The 19,047-nt window shown below is 48.6% G+C and overlaps 1 protein-coding gene across 1 annotated transcript in view; it reads left to right on the top strand.

The window, feature by feature from the left end:
- LOC142046681 (maestro heat-like repeat-containing protein family member 7) overlaps positions 1 to 17,592 on the top strand; it is a 35,202-nt gene extending 17,610 nt beyond the window's left edge. The window contains exons 10-13 of the mRNA XM_075064651.1: positions 7,708 to 7,802; positions 15,790 to 15,910; positions 16,932 to 16,997; positions 17,557 to 17,592. Coding sequence (XP_074920752.1) covers positions 7,708 to 7,802; positions 15,790 to 15,910; positions 16,932 to 16,997; positions 17,557 to 17,592 — 318 coding nt within the window. The remainder of the gene's footprint in view (positions 1 to 7,707; positions 7,803 to 15,789; positions 15,911 to 16,931; positions 16,998 to 17,556) is intronic.
- Positions 17,593 to 19,047: the final 1,455 nt, after the last annotated feature.

Here is a 19,047-nt window from a genome sequence, read left to right as displayed (position 1 = left end):
GCTTAAAAGCTACAAACGGACACTTAAGTGTTAAAAGTCTTTATCATAAAACCCTTGAGGTAAGGAGAGAGAATTCCCAGGCTAAGAGGGACAAATGCCAGTCTACATGTACAAGGTGTGGAAAAGTCATATCCCAAGGGATGATGCATGTCCAGCCAGAGGCACATGCTGTAATAAATGTATGAAATGTAGACATATTGCAGCTGTTTGTTTCACTGAAGCAGTCAGGGAGTTGACTCATATTGCAGACAGTCAAGACCCATTGTTTTTGGGATCTATCACTTGTTATGACATGGCTCCCACCTGGAGAGTGACACTGAATATTCAAAGCAAGATTGTTGACTTTAAAATTGACTCGAGCTGATGTCACAGTCATCTCAGAAGGGACTTACTATCACCGTCAACTCCTCCCATAGCTCTGACACAACTCTGACCCTCCCTGAAGGGATTCTGAACTGTATGGGCCAGTTCATCACCAAACCAATTTACAAAGACAAAAGCTTTGCATTCAGTGTCTATGTGATCAAAGACCAACTGCAGCTGCAGTGTGGCAGCCATGATGGGCCCAGTAAGAAAGATGGAAGAACTTGAGGATCTGATGCTATTGGGCTTTTGAAAGGTGATCTAGTCCAAAGCAACTTAAGAGGCAATGCTGAACCAATGAACAACCACCTCTACAAGAGAGAGAACTGGGAAGGGACTAGCTGCAGATTTTTGTGAATTCAGAGGACATCATTGCCAGGTCATTGTGGACTATTTTTCCAGTTATATAGAAATAATGTACTTGAAAGACATAACATGTTGCAGTGTTCCTGAGAAACTGAAGTGCACATTTGCTCATTTCGGTATCCAGAACAACTAGTGATGGACAATGGCCCACAATTCATTATAGCAGAATTTAAGGCAGTCTGAATGAAATATGATTTTGATCATATCATTGGCAGCCCACATTACCCACAAGTGAATGGAGAAGCTGAGAGAGCTGCATAGACAGCCAAGAAAATCTGACAGCAGGAAGATCAATTCCTTGCTCCTCTGAGTTACAGATTAACACCAACAGCAGCTCCTGCATCTAGTCCAGCACAACTCCTGATGGAAAGACAACTCAGAACTACTGTTCCAAGAACTGACTACAAAGTGGCCAGACAGGAAGAGCGCAGCCAAATCAGATACACAGGCTAAAAGAACTTATGAACACTTTCGCAATAGACATCAGTCACTCAGCAAACTGCCTGGTCTAGAACCTGGTGCCCAAAGGCAACATGTAACTGCTAATTTGTGGGGCACCATTTAAAGGTTCAGCCACTCCCAGTACAGCTCAATTCACCCCACCTCACAGGCTGCCCCTCTTACCTCAGCCTCACCTCCCAGAAAGCAGTCGCCCCTCCTACAGCACCCAGCTATTGCTCCTGTTGTCCCTGATGGGCACAGCTCACCCAGCCTCCCAGGTCACTGGACTGGCTGAGCTCTGCCAGCAGCCACGCCAGGAGGGGGCCCGGCAGCACCATGTGACCAAGTGGGGCTGGCTCTGAGTTAACAAGAAACCCATGCGCAGGAGTAGGGCAGCCCTCGTCCCACCCCAGCCCCTGGAGGCTGGGTGGCAGGGCAGGCTTTAGACCGATCCACCGATACCCCCGAATCGGGCTTCGTGCCTAAGAAGGCCCCACGCCCTAAAGAAGAGAAATCAAGTTATCCTCCTATCTCCTTTCTTTTTGTTTTTCCAGACATTTAGTTTTTTACTTATTTTCTTTTTCTCTACCACAATACGAATTTTACTTTTATTTCTTGATTTAGTTCAGCAGTTTTCAAGATCATTTTACATTAGTGTTTACCACCCACCTGGGTTTGGGTAACATCCTGATGTCACGATTCCACAGACTGTGGTGTGTGAAAATACAAATGACTCATTTGGAATGAGGCAACCCAGAACTGCTGGGCAACCTGTCACATAAGAACATAAGAACGGCCGTACTGGGTCAGACCAAAAGTCCATCTAGCTCAATATCCTGTCTACCGACAGTGGCCAATGCCAGGTGCACCAGAGGGAGTGAACCTAACAGGTAATGATCAAGTGATCCCTCTCCTGCCATCTATCTCCACCCTCTGACAAACAGAGTCTAGGGACGCCATTCCTTACCCCATCCTGGCTAATAGTCATTAATTGACTTAATCTCCATGAATTTATCCAGTTCTCTTTTAAACACTGTTATAGTCCTAGGGTATGTCTACACTACAAAATTAGGTCGAATTTATAGAAGTCAGGTTTTTTAGAAATTGTTTTTATACAGTTGATTGTGTGTCCACACACAAAATGCTCTAAGTGCATTAATTCAGCCTATTAATTTAATTTGGTGACCCCTAGTTCTTGTATTATGGGAATAAGTAAATAACTTTTCCTTATCTACTTTCTCCACATCACTCACGATTTTATATACCTCTATCATATTCCCCCTTAGTCTCCTCTTTTCCAAGCTGAAAAGTCCTAGCCTCTTTAATCTCTTCTCATTGGGAGCTGTTCCACCCCTGATCTATTTAGTTGCCTTCTTCTGAACTTTTTGTGCCAAGTATAACTTTTTGCGATGGAGGGAGACTAATTGTAACAGGTATTCAGTGTGGGTACATTGTTTATATAAGGGCTTGTATTTCTCTTTCTTATTTCTCTTATTCTCTTTAAGTTTCCTAACATCTGTTTGTTTTTTTGACGCCTTTCTGCCACTGGTGGACATCTTCAGAACTATCACGATGTCCAGACTTTTTTCGTGATTTGTTGTAGCTAATTAGCTCATATTTGTATGTATAGTTAGAGTCAGGGCCAGCGCTTCCTTTAGGTGACTAGGCAGTCGCTAGGGACCAGGATTTGGGAGGAGGCTTTTGCCTTTGGAGCAATTCGGCGGTGGGGGTCCTTCTGCGTCTGGGTCTTCGGTGGCAATTCTGCGGCGGGTCCTTCACTCATCCGGGACTGCCGCTGAAGCACATCGAAGACGGCGGGACCGGAGGACCGCCCTGCCCAATTGCACCGACGCGAGCGTGGAGGACCCCGCTAGGGTGCCAAAACCCTGGGCCATCCTGGTTGGGTTATTTTTCTATGTGCATTTACTTACATTTATCCACATTAAATTTCATTTGCTTTGGTTGCCCAATCACTCTTTTGTAGTCATTTTTGAAGTTCTTCCGTGCTTTGGTCTTAACTATCTTTGAGCAGTTTGTTATATCTAAACTTACCCTCATTTTTTTCCCCTTTTCCGATCATTTATGATAAGTTGACAGGATGTCTTAGGACTGACTCTCGGGACACACCGATATCCCTGTCCATTCTGAGATTTCCATATTTCCTACCTTTGTTCCCTGTCTTTTAACAGTTCTCATCATGAAGATTTCTCTTTCCATGACAACTTAATTTACATAAGAGCTTTGGTGAGGGACTTGTCAAGGCTTTCTGGAATTAAGTCCTATGTCCACTGGATCCCCTTGTCAATGTTTGTTGACCTTCAAGACTTCTATAGATTGTAAGACCATTTCCCTTTACAGAAACCATGTTGACTTTTTCCCAACAATTTATGTTCTTCTATGTGTATGACAATTTTATTCTTTACTATTGTTTCGACTAATTTGCCTGATACCGACGTTAGACTTACCGGTCTGTAATTGCTGGGATCACCTCTAGAGTCCTTTTTAAATATTTGCATTACATTAGCTATCTTCCAGAGGCCAATTTAAAAGACAGGTTACAAACCCACGTTAATAGTTCCGCAACTTCACATTTGAGTTCTTTCAGAACTCATGGGTGAATGCTATCCGGTTCTGGTGATTTGTTACTGGTAAGTTTATCAATTAATTCCAAAACCTCCTCTAGTGACACTTCAATCTGTGACAGTTCCTCAGATTTGTCACCTACAAAAGCCTGCTCAGGTTTAGGAATCTCCCTAATATCCTCAGACATGAAGGCTGAAGCAAAGAATCCATTTAATTTCTCCGCAATGGCTTTATCGTCTTTAAGCGCTCCTTTTGTACCTCGATCATCGAGGGGCCCCACTGGTTGTTTAGCAGGCTTCCTGCTTCTGATGTACTTCAAAAACATTTTGTTATTACCTTTTGAGTTTTTGGCTAGCCGTTCTTCAAACTCCTCTTTGGCTTTTCTTATTACATTTTTACACTTAATTTGGCAGTGTTTATGCTCCTTTCTATTTTCCTCACTAGGATTTGACTTCCCCTTTTTAAAGGAAATCTTTTTATCTTTCACTGCTTCTTTTACATGCTTGTTAACCCACGGTGGCTCTTTTTTAGTGTTTTTACTGTGTTTCTTAATTTGGGGTATACATTTAAGTTGGGCCTCTATTATGGTGTCTTTAAAAAGTGTCCATGCAGCTTGCAGGTATTTCACTTTAGTCACTGTATCTTTTAATTTCTGTTTAACTAACCCCCTCATTTTTGCGTAGTTTCCCTTTTTGAACTAAAATCTAAGATCTCTGTCAACCAGCCTGCAACTTGGCAGACCCAGGTATTACCACTGCTCTGTCTTTGATCAGATTCACCATCACCTTCTAATGCTTCCTGCTTTATTGGGCCAGACTTGGAGGAGAAAGAGACCCTGGATTACATTGATGCCTTTCTCAAGGGCAATGAATAGGTACCAAGAGCCCTCCCCCAATCTGTCACCATCTGCCCTTCTCCGGATGATGCATGGATTCTAAGCCCAGATGGAACCACTGTGCGCGGCTTTATAAAGCCCTGGTCGCTTGTGCGCGGCTTTATAAAGCCCTGGCCTGAGTGAATGCCCCGCTCACTGGTTAGGGCCCAGCCAATTACCAGAGGCTTCTAGCTTTCAAACGTTCCTTTGTCGCTCAGCCTCCAACTGCCAGCTCCATCACACCAGCAGCTCAGCGACCCCTGTGGCTGAGAGGCTGGGCAGGCTGAGTCCTGGCGTGTGGCACACCTTGTACCATGGGGAGCTCTCTCTCAGTGCCGCTGGCATCCTGCTCTGAGCTTCCCAGAAGCCTGCCCATCAGGCCTCCAGATGCAAGGCCGTCCCTAGCAATTCTGGTGCCCTATGCAGCTCCCCATGATGGGGGAGGGGCTGGCCCCAGGCTTCCGCAGGCAGAAGGGGGGCTGGCTTGGGGGGCAGGGGGAAACCACCACCCCCAGCACTTATTGGCAGCGCCCCAAATTTCCTGTTGCCTTATGCAGCTGCATACTTTGCTTATGGGTAAGGATGGCCCTGTCGGAGGGTGGCAGATGCTGTGAGCTGGAGCTGGGCTCTCGCTGTTGGCTCGATAGGTTCCCCAGGAATGGGAGGGGGAGGCGGGGCAGGCGCAGGAGAGGCTCTCCCCACTAGGCACTGGCTTCCTGACAGTGGGGCAGGCGAAGCCATTGGCCACGATCCTGTCTCTGCTGGAGCGGAAGAGGGTGATTTGTCTCAGCAGTGGGCGTAGCTGTTCCTCGCTGCCTGCTGTCCTCCACGAGGGGCGCAGTTCTGTCCTGTAGGGGGCAGTTCAATTAGTCATCTGGCACCTCATTGCATCAGCCGGGGCCATGCTGTGTGCCCTGTCCAGTGGGCTGAGAGCTCTGGGTAGGGGCCAGGGTTTGGATCCCTGCCTGGATTCTGCCCTGCTGCGGGCTGATGCAGCATCTCTCTGCTAGCCTGGACTGTGCAGCCGCAGTGCAGATGGCTGTGGTGGGAGGGTCTCTTTGCTCCCAGAGGGGCAGGACTGGCAGACTCCTTTGCACTGTGGCCGCTGGGTTCAGAGGCACTTTGGTGCCAGCAGGCTCCAGTCTCCAGTCCATGCCATTTGCGAGATGTCGTTTCTTGGCAAAGTGGAGCAATCTCTGTCCCAGTTGGTGAGTCCTGGTGGGGTCACAGCAGACAGCTGCAGACTACACTAAGTCCCTGCCTGCTGGTATGAGAGAAAGCAGCACCAACTCCTTCCACCACCTGGCCTGTTCTCATCTGCCACCCCCCAGCTCGAGCTCCTGCAGGTGTTTCCATGTCCTGGGAGCCTGAGGTCAATATTAGCACATCAGTCCCGCCTCAGCCCCCCAATCCACATGTGTCTCTTCTCTTAGCAAAGTGAAGCCACTGCTGTCGGGCCTGACACAACCCAGCCTGCTCACCACCTGCTTCTCCAGCATCTTCTCCCTGCCTCCAGAGGGACCATGCAGGCTGCTCTGTACACCAAGAAAAGCCCCAAACCACCCATGCTGAGCTGCCCCAAACCCATTGCCTTAGCTACACAGCTGCCCTTCTGTGAGCAGCCCAGGGCCAGGAAGCATTCAGCATTCAAAGCCTCCAGGTAACTAGTCTAGTGGCTTCCAGCTCCCGTAATCATGGCTGGCTAGCCCCGGCTCCTCTTCTTTTGCAGATGTCTTGGGACACCCTCAGCAGTGCTGCACGATTCCTGAGTTGGTGCCAGCTGATCTAGTGGCGAAGCTGTGACTGCCTGGTGAGGGAGCCCTCAGGTCATTGACTGCGCAGCCCTCACTGGCAGGAGTGGGGGAATCAGTGGATAGGACACCCCCCATTGCCCTGCTTTGTGCCGACACTGAGCCCCAGTCCTGGGACCACACCTGGCCCTGGGTGTAGTCATTGTGAGTGATCCCCCCGGCACAGGAAGGAGGGGCAAAAGCAGGACGTCCGAGCCACACACCTGGAACTTGGCCTGAGGAACTGAAAGGCCTTTAATAACCTTGTGCTCCCTTGTTCTGACTCCTAGGTGACATGCTACAAGGGGAGAGCCGACAACTTCGTGTGCCAGAGCATGCCCTTCCTGGAGAACCCGCAGGCTCCAATCAGAGAAGCAGCCATCAAGTTCCTAGGTAACCACAGAGCAGAGGGAACTCTTTAGCAGGGGGGCTGGATCCAGTCCCAGGCTCTCCTCAGTCCCTGCCAGCAGCAAGAAGTAACCTCTGGGCACCTGATTGCCTAATGAAGGCTCAGAGGTGTCAGAAACCCGCAGGAGTAAGTTCACCCCAAACTTCCCTGATCAGCTGATGGGCCCCCTCTAACCTCACTGCTCAATATGCAGTCCCCATCTCCGTCCCCTCCCCCACGCCCCATCATGGCCTCTAGGTAATGGAACCTCCAGGCACTATGCTCTCCTTTGGCAACCAGCCCTGTAGCCAGCCCTGGTGACTCGCAATTTCCCCTGGGGACTCGAGCGTTTCCTGGCCAGCAAGGGGCAGGGGAAAGTCCCTCTGCTTGGTGGGTGACAGGCGCTTTGACATCCTCACTGGGGACACAGGGAAGTGACGAGCTATTTGTGTGAATGTAAGGCTCCCTGCCTGACAGCTGGACCAGATGAACCAGGACAAGCTGGATGCCATCTGCAATGGTGAGTGGTACCTGCTTTGAGCACTGAGTGCTAGGGGGATGAATGGCCCAGGGCTGCGGGCTGGGTTCAATCTCCAATGCCAGCAATGTGATCTCGGGCGAGAGCCATAAAGGGATGTTAAATGTAGATCACCAAACCCCTGATCAGCTGCCTCTTCACCCTGTCATGTCTGCTGGTAGGGTGAGAAACAGAGCCCCCACAAAGGCAGGGGCTATTCAGGAGACCCAGCGTGGGGGGAATCAGGCCTGGGATTCTCTGCAGCAGCTGCTGCCACAGAGGCCTTGCAGAGATGATCTGCGAAACACCCACAAAGCCAACCCCACCAACCTGGCCTGGCTGGGTAATGCCACTTTCTCCGGCTTCCCCTCTACTCTGCATGCAGACTCTGAAAGCCATGGATGAGGTGCTGAAGACCTTGATGTGTGAGGATGAGAAGCCCAACCTTGTGGAGCTGCAGGACATCTTGGAAGTCTGGAGGCATGGGGGCAGGAAGGGGCCTAGTCCTGTAGCTGGAGTGGGGCTCGGAGACCAAGGCTTCACTGAATCCCAAGCATGGGATCCCCATCCTGCCTTCTGTTCCTCAGAATACGTTCTCTAGAAAGATTCTTGGACTGGAGGGCCAAGTGCCCCAGCTATATCTGAGAGACATCTGTATGAGGTGAGGGTGGAGAAGCACGGAATCTGCTATGTTCTCCACTGAGCCTCCATCTGACCCTGGCGCTTATGCCCTGTCCTTGGCTGTGCACAGGGCCTTCCCTCCAGAGCCCATCAACATCACAACTGCACTGCCTAAGGCATGGTGGGGCTGCAGAGAGATGGCAAAGCTCTCGCAGCCCTTTCTGGCCTGAGACACCCCCACTCAGCAATCCCTTGGATCTCTGGACTGTGGGCCTGGAGCACCACCCATGGGCTCCACAAACCTGGCCAGAGCCCAGAGCTAGATTCCCCCAATGTTCTAGTTCTGGAACTACAGGAAGTAGATTCTGTGGGTGGTTTGTTGTCCAAAAAGAGGGAAATGTCTTTGGCAGAGATTTGGTCTCCTCGATTCCAGAGCCTGGGAAGAGGGAATCATAGAAGTGCAGGGCTGGAAGGGATCTCAAGAGGTCATCTACTCCAACCCCTGCACTGAGGCAGGGCCAAGCATTCCTAGACCATCCCTGATGAGTGTTTGTCCTGTCTGTTTTGAAAAAACTCCATGACGAGGAGTCCACCACTTCCCTAGGTCACCTGTTCCAGTCCTTAGCCACGCTTAGCCTTTTTCCTAATATCTAACCTAAATCTCCCTTGCTGGAGATTAAGCCCATTACTTGTCCTATCTTCAGGGAATATGGAGAACAATTGGTCACTATCCTCTGTATAACAGCCCTTAACATATTTGAAGACTGTTATGAGGTGCCCCCTCCTTATTCTCAAGATGAAACATGCCTAATTCATTCAACCTTTTTTCATAGTTCAGGTTTTCTAAACCGCTTATCATTTTTGTCTCTCTCCTCTGGATTGGCTCCAGTTTGTTCACATCTTTCTTAAACCATGGTGCCTGCAGCTGGACACAGTGCTCCAAGCTAGTACACCTGAGAATAACATTTCCCTTTTCTCTCAACAGCATCACACTGTTGATTCAAATTCAGTGTGACATCCATGATAACCCCTAAACCCTTTTCTGCTGTACTGCCACCTAGCCGGTTATCTCCCACCTTGTTTTTAAGCATTTGATTCTTTCTTCCTAAGTGTGTTACGTCATATTTGTTTTGACTGAATTTCATCTTGTTGACCTCAGACCAACTCTCCAATTTAGCAACCTCATTTTGAATTCTAATCTGTCCTTGAAAGTGCTTGCAACCCCTCCCATCTTGGTGTCATCTGCAAACTTTACAAGCATACTCCCCTCTCCGTTAAGCAAGTTCTTCATGAAAATATTGATTAGTACTAGACCAGGCACACCACTGAGGGACCCCACTTGAGACACCCTACCAGTTTGCCTCATGGTCAGTGATAATTCCTCTTTGAGTACGGTCTTTCAATCAGTTGTGTGCCCACCTTATAGTAATCTCATCTGGATCATACTGGTGTTAGGTGTAAGAAGTATAAACTGTTTAATATGTTCAATTAGTTGTTTAATAAGGTGTTTATGAAGTAATGTTAAGTAAATCACTGGCTTTAAAATAAGATCCAATATGGAGTATATGAGCTATTGACCCTTGGACTCCATCTCTGAGAGTGAACTTGTTTACCATTAAGGCACAGACTCAAACCAGTCAAAACCAGTTTTTCCCACCAAAACCAGCCCCCAGCATTCCATCTCCTCAGAACTTTTCCGGCCACAAAAGTGATATCAGGACTCATTCAGTGCCTGCACAGGGCTGTCCACCCCAGAGACAGCATGTACACAGTTGGGTCTTCACAGTGCTCCAGAGCTGAAGAGTGAAGAATACAATCGGTCCCGCAGTGAGATTGAGGAAAAGGAGTCCTGACACCACCATTCCTGCCATCCTGCACTCCTGGTGTCCATCATCCCAGAGGGCCTCCTTGCCAGCAACAAAATCCAACAGTCATCTGGACTCCCCAGTGCTCCTCCTCAAAGGCTCTAAATCAGCTGGAGAGTGGAAGGTCCTGGGCATCACCCCTGTACGTGGTATCCACTGCAGCTGAACAGTAGGAAAAGGTTTCTGTGTTGGGGCATCATTTATTGTTTTCCACTTTCCAAAGGAGGGTTTATGGGTGTGAGCTTTAAGCTCCCAAAGCCAGTCACTATTTCATTGTATTAACTAAGTTTGCATTTTCCCCTATTCCTCCCAGTTTTCTGTACCTTTACCCTGAATACACATACTTTTGTTTGCACCAGATCACCTTGTTTTCTCTTTATTTTATTTACACCACACAAGGTTGGAGGCTAAATCCCACTTTGTGTGGGATAGGTGATAGATACAGGAGGGAGTGGAGTTTGCATCTTCTGAGAAAAGGGGTTTTCCTTTCCTATTTCTCCCCTACCATTTCTAAAGTTTTCCTTTGAAGCGTTGCCTTATTCCTCTTGAGGTAACACTGGCTTAGTTTGCTTATGAGAATGTCTTGTGGAACTGTGTTAAACTTCATATAAATCATCATATACTGCCTGCCTCCATCCACTAGGCAAGTAACCCTGTCAAAGAAGGAAATTAGATTTGTTTGGCATGATTTGTTCTGGACAAATCCATGGTGACTGTTCCTTATCACCCTATTATCTCCTCTAGGTTCTTACAAACTGTTTAATGATTTGTTCAGTATCTTTCTGGGTACCAGTGTTAGGCTGACAGGTCTATAATTCCTTGGGGCCTCCTTGTTCCCCTTTCTGAAGATAGGTTCTGTCTCTGCCCTTCTCCAGTCCTTTGGGACCTCAGCCCTCCTAAAGGTTCCGAGATTGCTTTGCCTAGCTCTATCTAGGGTGAATATCATGAGGCTCTGCCAACTTGAATACATCTAACTGACCTAAATCATCTTTTACCTGTTTTCTCCCTAGTCTGGCCTGTATTCCTTCCCCCTTGTTGTTAATGTTGTGTTAAGCATCTAGTCGCCATTAACCTTTTCAGTGAAAACTGAAGCAAAAAAGGCATTTAACACTTTAGCTTTGTCTGTGTCATCCATTATTTGCTCTCCTTCCCTGCTGTGTTGTGGCCTCACACTTTCCTTTGTCTTTGTCGTGCTCCTAATGCATTTATAGAGCTGCTTCTGATTGCCTTTTATGTCCCTTGCTACTTAGAACTCATTTTTGCCTTAGCCTTGCTCATTTTCTCCCTATGTGCTTGTGCTATATTTTGGTACTTTTCCTTAGCAATTTGTCCCAATTTGTTTCTCTCAGTTCCTGCTCCTCTGGACCGCGTCCTAGGAGGTGCATGGGCAGCTGACAGCAGTGGAAAGGATTGCCTGGCTGATCAAAGTCATGGCTAGTCATCACAGATTCAACGTGACTCTGGCTGCCTCCTAACTGCACTGAGCAGCCTCATGGTGCAGCACTCCCTGGCAGGGAAAACCCAGGCCAAGAATAGTGACTCACCTAGGTCCTCCGTAGGAGTCCAATCTAATGAGCCCTGATGTTGATGGATCTTTCTTCTGACTTCAGTGGGCTTTGGGGCAAGCTCCATAATTCTATCTCTAAGGACGCTCCCTGCTGTTTCCCTAGGAATGCCAGTCCTCCAATTTACCATGATTTTACCTGAATTTTAGCTCTAGGTTGAAAACTTCCCCAAGTCACAAATTCTTCCTTGTTCTTGGACAGTATTGCTGCCACTACCAAGTGAGTTAGACAAAGATTCAGGAAAAGGACCATTTGGATTTCTTGTTTCCCCAAAATATCTCCCCAAACCCTTTCACCCTCTTTTCTGGGGAGGCTTGAGAATAATATACCAAGCAAATAGATAAACAAAGTGAACACAGACCAGACACTTGGGTTTTTAGTACACTAAAAACCAATAGGTTCTTAAACGCAGAACTTTATTATAAAGAAAATAAAAGTAAAAGAAGCATCTCTGTAAAATCAGGATGGAAGGTAATTTTACAGGGTAATAAGATTTAAAACACAGAGGATTCTCCTCTAGGCAAAACTTCAAAGTTACAAAAAACAGGAATAAACCTTCTTAGCATAGGGAAAATTCACAAGCTAAGACAAAAGATAATCTAACACATTTCCTTGCTTTATTTACAATTTTTGTAATCTAGATGCTTATTTCAGGTAGGATTTTGTGAGAGGTTTTTTTTTTTTTTCCTGACCTGGTCTCTCTCTGTTCTGGAGAGAAAAACAAAGAAACACACACAAAGAACCTCCCCCCACAGATTTGAAAGGTCTTTTTGGTCGGGTGCCAGCCAGGTTATTTGAGCTTCTTAACCCCTTACAGGTTAAGGAGGGACTTTATGCTACCCTTTTGCTGTATGTTTATAACAAATATAAAACTTGGTAGTTGTAAATAAAAAAAATCTATTGAAAAGGGCTTTGTGACTATCTGTGTTTCTGTTAGAACATCTCAGTGGCCCTTAAGTGAGCTAAAAGTTTTAAAGGGCCATCTTGGTTTGTTTTCAAGGAGCTGTCTGTCTTTTAAATTTAAAAAAAAAAAGTTTGTGAGAGCCTAGCTCTAGCTCAAAAAGCTGAAATTTATGTTGTAGAATAATGTGGGGGGGGAACCCTAAAAATCTGTTTACAATTTAAAAAAACCAGGGATGGTTCAGTCATGTGTTTGAGTACAATAGAGCTGACCCACCCTGTTGAACTGGGTGAGGATGGTGAGCTTTGATTAATATGAAATGAAATAAAAACTCAGGTGTTTGCAGATGCTATGGAACAGTTTAAGTTGGTTGAACTCTAGTGGACAATTTAAATATAACCCCAGGAGTTGGTTAAACACTATTGGACAGTTTAAATCAGGGGTTCTCAAACTGGGGGTCGGGACCTTTCAGGGGGTCACGAGCTGCCAGCCTCCATCCCAAACCCGGCTTCACCTCCAGCATTTATAATGGTGTTAAATATATAAAAAAGTGTTTTTAATTTATAAGGGGGTCACACTCAAAGACTTGCTATGTGAAAAAGGGCACCAGTACAAAAGTTTGAGAACCACTGGTTTAAATATAACCCAGGAGCTGGTTGAACGCTATGGGTCACTCTTTCTAGCAACTCAAAGTCATTAAAATAATATATTTACAAAAATAAACATGGGTCTAACCCAAAACTGAAATGTTTTAAGGGGTCACAAACCTCCACCATACTTTAGAACAAGCATTTGCTCTGAAGACAATCAAACATTTAAATCTCTAGGTATTTCTAGGGTGCTTACTATGGTTGTGATACACCCATTTGATTTAAAAAACAACCCCAAACTTTAAGCACGAAAAAAACATGTTTAAAAAACAAACAAATAAGCCCCAAGACGTTCATTGATAGCTGCAAGGGGCCCCACACTTGGGTATGGGTACAGTAACGTTAATGATTGTTGTGTATGGTGATTTACTGTTTAATATGGTAAGACGGTAAACATGGAGCCTATAGTTGTAGGATGACCAACTCACAAGGCTCATAGGCAGTACTCAATTAAACCAGAAGCCTTAGAGGCAGTTAAAAACAATTCCTGCTGCCCGAGTGGTGCATGATAGAGGACACGGTCTCGCTACGGGATGGATGGTGGTGTTCTCACTGGCTCTGGAGCAGTTGGAAGACCCGACCATACACGTGCTGCCAATGGAACGGACAGCCCCATGCAGTTGCTGAACAAGATCTCCCCGCCATAGAGACTATGGCAGGGAGAGTTCTGAAGGAATAGAATGTTGGGGGCTGGCTCTGGCGGGAGAAGCTGGTTCTGGCTGGTTTGAGCCAAGGGAATCCAGTGTCTTAACTGTAAATAAGTCAGCTGACAAAGATGGAGTCCTAGGGTCACAGTTCGTATACTCCATGCTGGATTTCATTAAAACCAGAAGGTCCTGGGTCTAACACCCATATATTGTGTCCACTGTGCCTAGAAATAATAGGGAAAGGTTTCTGTACTGGGGTATCGCTTGTTGTTTTCTTGAGTACCAAGGGAGGTTTTGTAGGTCTGAGGTTCAAGCTCCTAAACCTGTCACTGATTCACTGTTTGTTTATGCTCGTATTTCTCCCCCTATTTTACCTAGTTTCTGTACCTCTGGCTGCAACCTGCAGACCTCTGCACGCAGGATCAGAGGGATGTGTGCTGGGTAGAGCCCAGTCACTGGAGCAGCCAGCTGCCCCCGCTCCGCTAAAAGCCAGCCTCCCTCCTTTGGGGCTTTGTGCACCGCAGCCTGCCTGAGCGGGATGAAACACTTGATGACTATGGGGGAGGCTCTTTCCACCACCCTAGACCCTGGCTTCTTCCCCATATGCAATGTCAAGACAACATAAGGGCAGAACAAGGTAATTATAAATTTCTTAAGTAAGTTTTTTTTAAATGAGTAATTTTATGAGGTCAACTCTTTCCAGCAGGGGTTAACTATTAATTTTGTGAGACAATTGAAATAAACAGGCTTTTGTTTTACTATCTGAATGTAAAAATGTTCATTCTAGGTTGCTTGTTACTATGATCCCCTTACTCTCTTAATGCACCACAAATGTGCCTATATTAATCACAAATGTTGGAGAAAATGCATTAATAGTAACATCTTTATTATTTTAGGAAACTGTGATACAGCCTTCAACCAAGTGTCCCCGAATGATGAAATTATTGAAAGGCCCTGGCTCATATACTCACCATCACCAGGCTGTGTCTTCTGGTTTGTAGGAAAATTGTTTTCTCTGAACAACACATCTGCACTAGCGAAGAGAGGATTTGATTCATGGGATCACAGTGGCAGACTTGCTGCCACAGAGGCCTGGGAGAGATGAGCCATGAAACCCCCACAAAGCCAGCCGCTGGCACACAGCTCTGTAGCACTGAGTCTCTGTACGTGTGAGCACAATCCAGCAGGGCCCTGGGCCAGCCCCACCCTCTTCCACTGCCACTCTCTGGCGGGCCAGGGCACAGTTCACAATTTAGCATTGACCAGCTGCAGGGATCCTGGCGGGCCCTGGTATGGTTTTAGCAGCCTTTTCAATGTTTGGAAAAAGCGAGATCTGTGCAATAGGCAACGTTGTTCCATCTGAGCACCAGTCAGCTCCTGTGCGCCAGAGAGCTCCCACAGCTCACACTGAACCAAGGACAAAGGGGGTAGGAGGTTGGAAGAGAAGGTACCAGCCTGGGACTCAGGAGACCCATGGCCATTTCCCAGCTCTGCCACAGACACTCTGCGCGGCTTTGGGCAAGTCCTTTATTCCCTCTGTGCTGCAGTTCCCTGTCTGTTCAGTGGGGATAGCAGCCAGGCCGTGCCTTGCAGGGGGTGGTCAGGATAAATGCAATCGAGGTTGGGAGGGTTGGAAGAGAAGGCACCAGCCTCCCTGCCGCTTTCTCGCCTTCTGCTCCTGCCCTGTCACAGTGGTGTCTGAGCAACTCCAGCTGCTCACAAGCCCGCCCCAGTTCCCCCACCCCGCTGGCCTCGCCCACCTGAGAACTGCCACGGCCCCAGTATTCCTGGGGGAAGGGATCAGGGTTATTTCCCTGGGCAGGAAGAATCCTGAGTGGTTGGATCCAGCCTGTCTGCTGCGCAGCTTGTGAACCAGCAGAAGGAGAGGCGGGAGTGACCCAGGGGAGACCGTTTGGCCTGTGGGATGGGGTGCTGGCCTGGGCATCCAGAGGCCTGGGTTCTAATCCTTCCTGTACTGCCGACTGGCTGGGTGACTTTAAGCACATGCATTTGCTTGTTTCCCTGCTGGCTACCTTGGCTAGTTAGAGTCTGAGCCCTGTGGCCCAGGGATTGTCTGCAGCACGTAGTGCAACAGGGCCCTGATCTCAGCTGGCATCTGTAGGCTCTGGTGGAATAGAAAAAACTGGGCTGGCCCTGATGCTGATTGAGGCAATTGCCTCTCTACTCACAAGCAATGCCTTGTCCTGGCTTCTTGCAGAATGGCTGAGGAAGCCCCCAAGGACCCCTTGAAACCCATCCCCATCTGGGAGGAGATGAAAACCTTGGAGGAAGAGCCCACAGCAGCAGCAGGAGCTGTGTGCCTCAGCCTTTCTGTGCCGGTGAGTGGGTGCCTCCTGGGTGGGTGGAGGGGGCTGCAAAAATGGCTGGGGACATGGCCCTGCATTGCAGTGGGGCTTGGCCCCTCTGTGGGTTGGGTGGCAAGACCAGGGTGTCACTGGAGGGAGAAGCCTCCATAGACCTTGTACTGCCCTGGGCTGCCATGAGATGGAGAGACAGGAAAACCCAGGCAGGGGGGAATGGCCCACCCTGCTGGCAGCAGCTGCAGCCTCTAGAGCTGATCAGGTCATTAGAAACGGCAGCAGAAGCATCAGGTGGAGACTGACTGAATCGCTCACCCTGATCCATCATGCTGCAGGGTTGGAGGATGTTTTCCACCTGTCGAAGGGGATGCTTGATGGGGTTGTTAAAGCCTAGGATTGTAGGGTATCGGCCAGAGCATAAGATGCCCCCTGATGTTGCAACCCCATCTGCTGGCTTCTTTGTCGCATGTCGCAGCACTGGGCATTTGGGGGGCAGTGTTGACGACGGGAGCCCAGTGCCTGCCCAGCTTACACCTGGTGGCTCTGTCTGGCTGTTGGTGGCAGGAGAGGCAGTCAGAACAAGAAGAACGGGCAGCCCCTGGATCCCCATATCTCACACAGACTGGGCAACTGTTCCCTCTCCTATGCGGGGACCAGACCAATTCACTGCCAGTCCCTCTGCCCCCTCCAGCAATGGCCTGGAGAGTGGGGACAGCACTCATGGCCTGACATCGACCCTCCTTCCAGAAGTGGTGCTCCCCAAATCCCCAGACTGTGCCTGCATGCTGGGCAGGGAAGTGAGGTGGCCACTTGGAACCAGGGCTCTGACCGGATCTTTGCTGGGCTGGTAGCAAAGAGGTGAGAAATCCAGGAATCGCTGTGTCGGACCCTGCTGTGCATCGGGGCTGCTCTCCTGCTGGGGTGGGAGTGGGGGGCAAGGGTTTTCTCTAAGATCTCTGTCACCCACCCTGCAGCTTGGAAGCCCCAGGTATTACCACTGCTCTGTCTTTGATCAGATTCACCATCTTCCTGCTTTAAGGGGCCAGACTCGGAGGAGAAAGAGGACCTGGACTACATAGAAACCTTTCTCACAAGCAATGAACAGGTACTAAGAGCCCTCCTCTGACCTGTCAGCTAGTGCCCTGTCCACATGCACCATCCACCCTTTTCCAGAAGATGCATGGATTCTAAGCCCAGATGGAACCACTGTGACCTCCAGCATAACACAGAGACCTGCCCCCAAATAATTCCTATTTAAACTAAAGCATCTTAAAAATGTCCTGCCTTGAGTTACAAAAGGTCACCCACCATGCTCCTTGCTCAGTTGTTCCAATCGTTTATTACTTTCTCTGTTAAAAATGTACATTTCCAATTTGAATTTGTCTAGTTTCAATTTCCAGCTCCTTGTGGACTTGTGCCCAGTGGATTTGGCCAGTCCCCAGTGTGACAGGTTGCCCCCCTTTGAGGTGCCACCTGATGTACTGGGATACCACTGAGCACGCCTGTTCTGCCTGCCTGGGCTCCCTTTACCTTGTCTTGCTGGGCTTGGCCAGGGCCGCCCAGAGAGAGGGGATAAGTGGGACAATTTGCCCCAGGGCCCGGGCAGTGCAGGGTCCCCCATGAGAATGTTGGAGGCTCCCCCTCGCCTCCGCCTTCCCATCCAGGAGCAGCCCTGGACAGAGCTGAAGCGCCATGGCTAGGGCAGGGCCTGAGCATCTCCCGCTCAGAGCTGTGTGGTAAGGGGGCGGGGCCTGAGCGCCTCCTGCTCAGAGCCACGTGGAAAGGGGGTGAGGCTGAGCTCTTCCCACTCAGGGCCGCATGGTAAGAGGGTGGGGCCTGAGCACCTCCCGCTAGAGCTGCATGGTAAGGGAGTGGGGCTGAGCTCTTCCCACTCAGAGCTGTATGGTAAGGGGGCGGGGCCTGAGCCAGGCTGCTGCAGCACTGTTCAGGTGCCAGGGCTGCTAATAGACGCGGCGCGCGCTGAGGCTCCGGGAGAGGGGGGAGGCAGGAGTAAGCAGCATAGTAAGACCCTTTGAGCCGGACACGCTCCTGACCCCCTCTTCCTTGCCACAGCCCTGAGCCCAGCCACTCTGAGCCGGACACCTCCTAATCCTGCCCCCCTAGCCCTGAGCCCAGCTCTGAGCCCAGTCCCTCTGAGCCGGACATCCCTCTGATCCCATGTGATGATGCGGTTCTGGCGGGACCCAGCTGAGAGTGCCAGTTCAGGACAAATTGCTTAAAGCAGGGCAGTTACAGCCCAAGGTCGGGGTTTTTCCACCTCTAAGGCAAACCAAATCAGCCAGACAAAGAGGACTTTGGTCTCACTCCACTGGCTAACCACAAGTCACATAAGCAATTCCCTTAGACACTCCAGTTTCCCAGTATCACCACCAGTCCCACTCATCCTGGGGATGAATGGTTATGAAAATCGACACCCCAATAAAGAGAGAGGTTCTCTTGATCCCAAAGAATCAAGCCCCAGACCCAGGTCAATATGTTTATTAGAGAATATTTAAATAAAGATGATACACAGAGTTTGGCGTGTCAGTCATTAGTCATCGGGGGCAACATACAGAGTATGGGGGGATGCTAGCTAGAGAATGGTTAAATGGAATCAATTACATACAGTAATGGCAAAGTTCTTGGTTCAGGCTTGTAGCAGTGATGAATAAACTGCAGGTTCAAATCAAGTCTCTGGAACATCCCCAGCTGGGATGGGTCATTCAGTCCTTTGTTCAGAGCTTCAGTTTGTAGCAAAGTCCCTCCAGAGGTAAGAAGCAGGATTGAAGACAAGATGGAGATGAGGCATCAGCCTTTTATAGTCTTTTCCAGGTGTAAGAACACTCTTTGTTCTTACTGTGGAAAATTACAGCAAAATGGAGTCTGGAGTCACATGGGCAAGTTCCTGCATACTTTGCTGAGTTACAAGGCATATCTGCCTCCTTTCAATGGGTCAATTGTATAGCTGATGGTCCTTAATGGGCCATCAAGCAGGCTAGGCAGAGCTAACACCAACTTGTCCGGGGTGTCACCCAGAAGCATAGCACAAGGTTGAAGTAGAGACAGGATAGAGCCAATATTCATAACTTCAACTACAAAATGACAGATGCATACAGACAGCATAATCATAACTAGCAACCCATAACCTGGTCTTA

This window comes from Chelonoidis abingdonii, chromosome 4, assembly GCF_003597395.2.
Source record: "Chelonoidis abingdonii isolate Lonesome George chromosome 4, CheloAbing_2.0, whole genome shotgun sequence".
In the NCBI taxonomy this organism is placed as follows: Eukaryota; Metazoa; Chordata; order Testudines; family Testudinidae; genus Chelonoidis; species Chelonoidis abingdonii.
The sequence above is the reverse complement of the archived record's forward strand: the minus strand, read 5'-3'. Positions and strand labels throughout refer to the sequence as shown.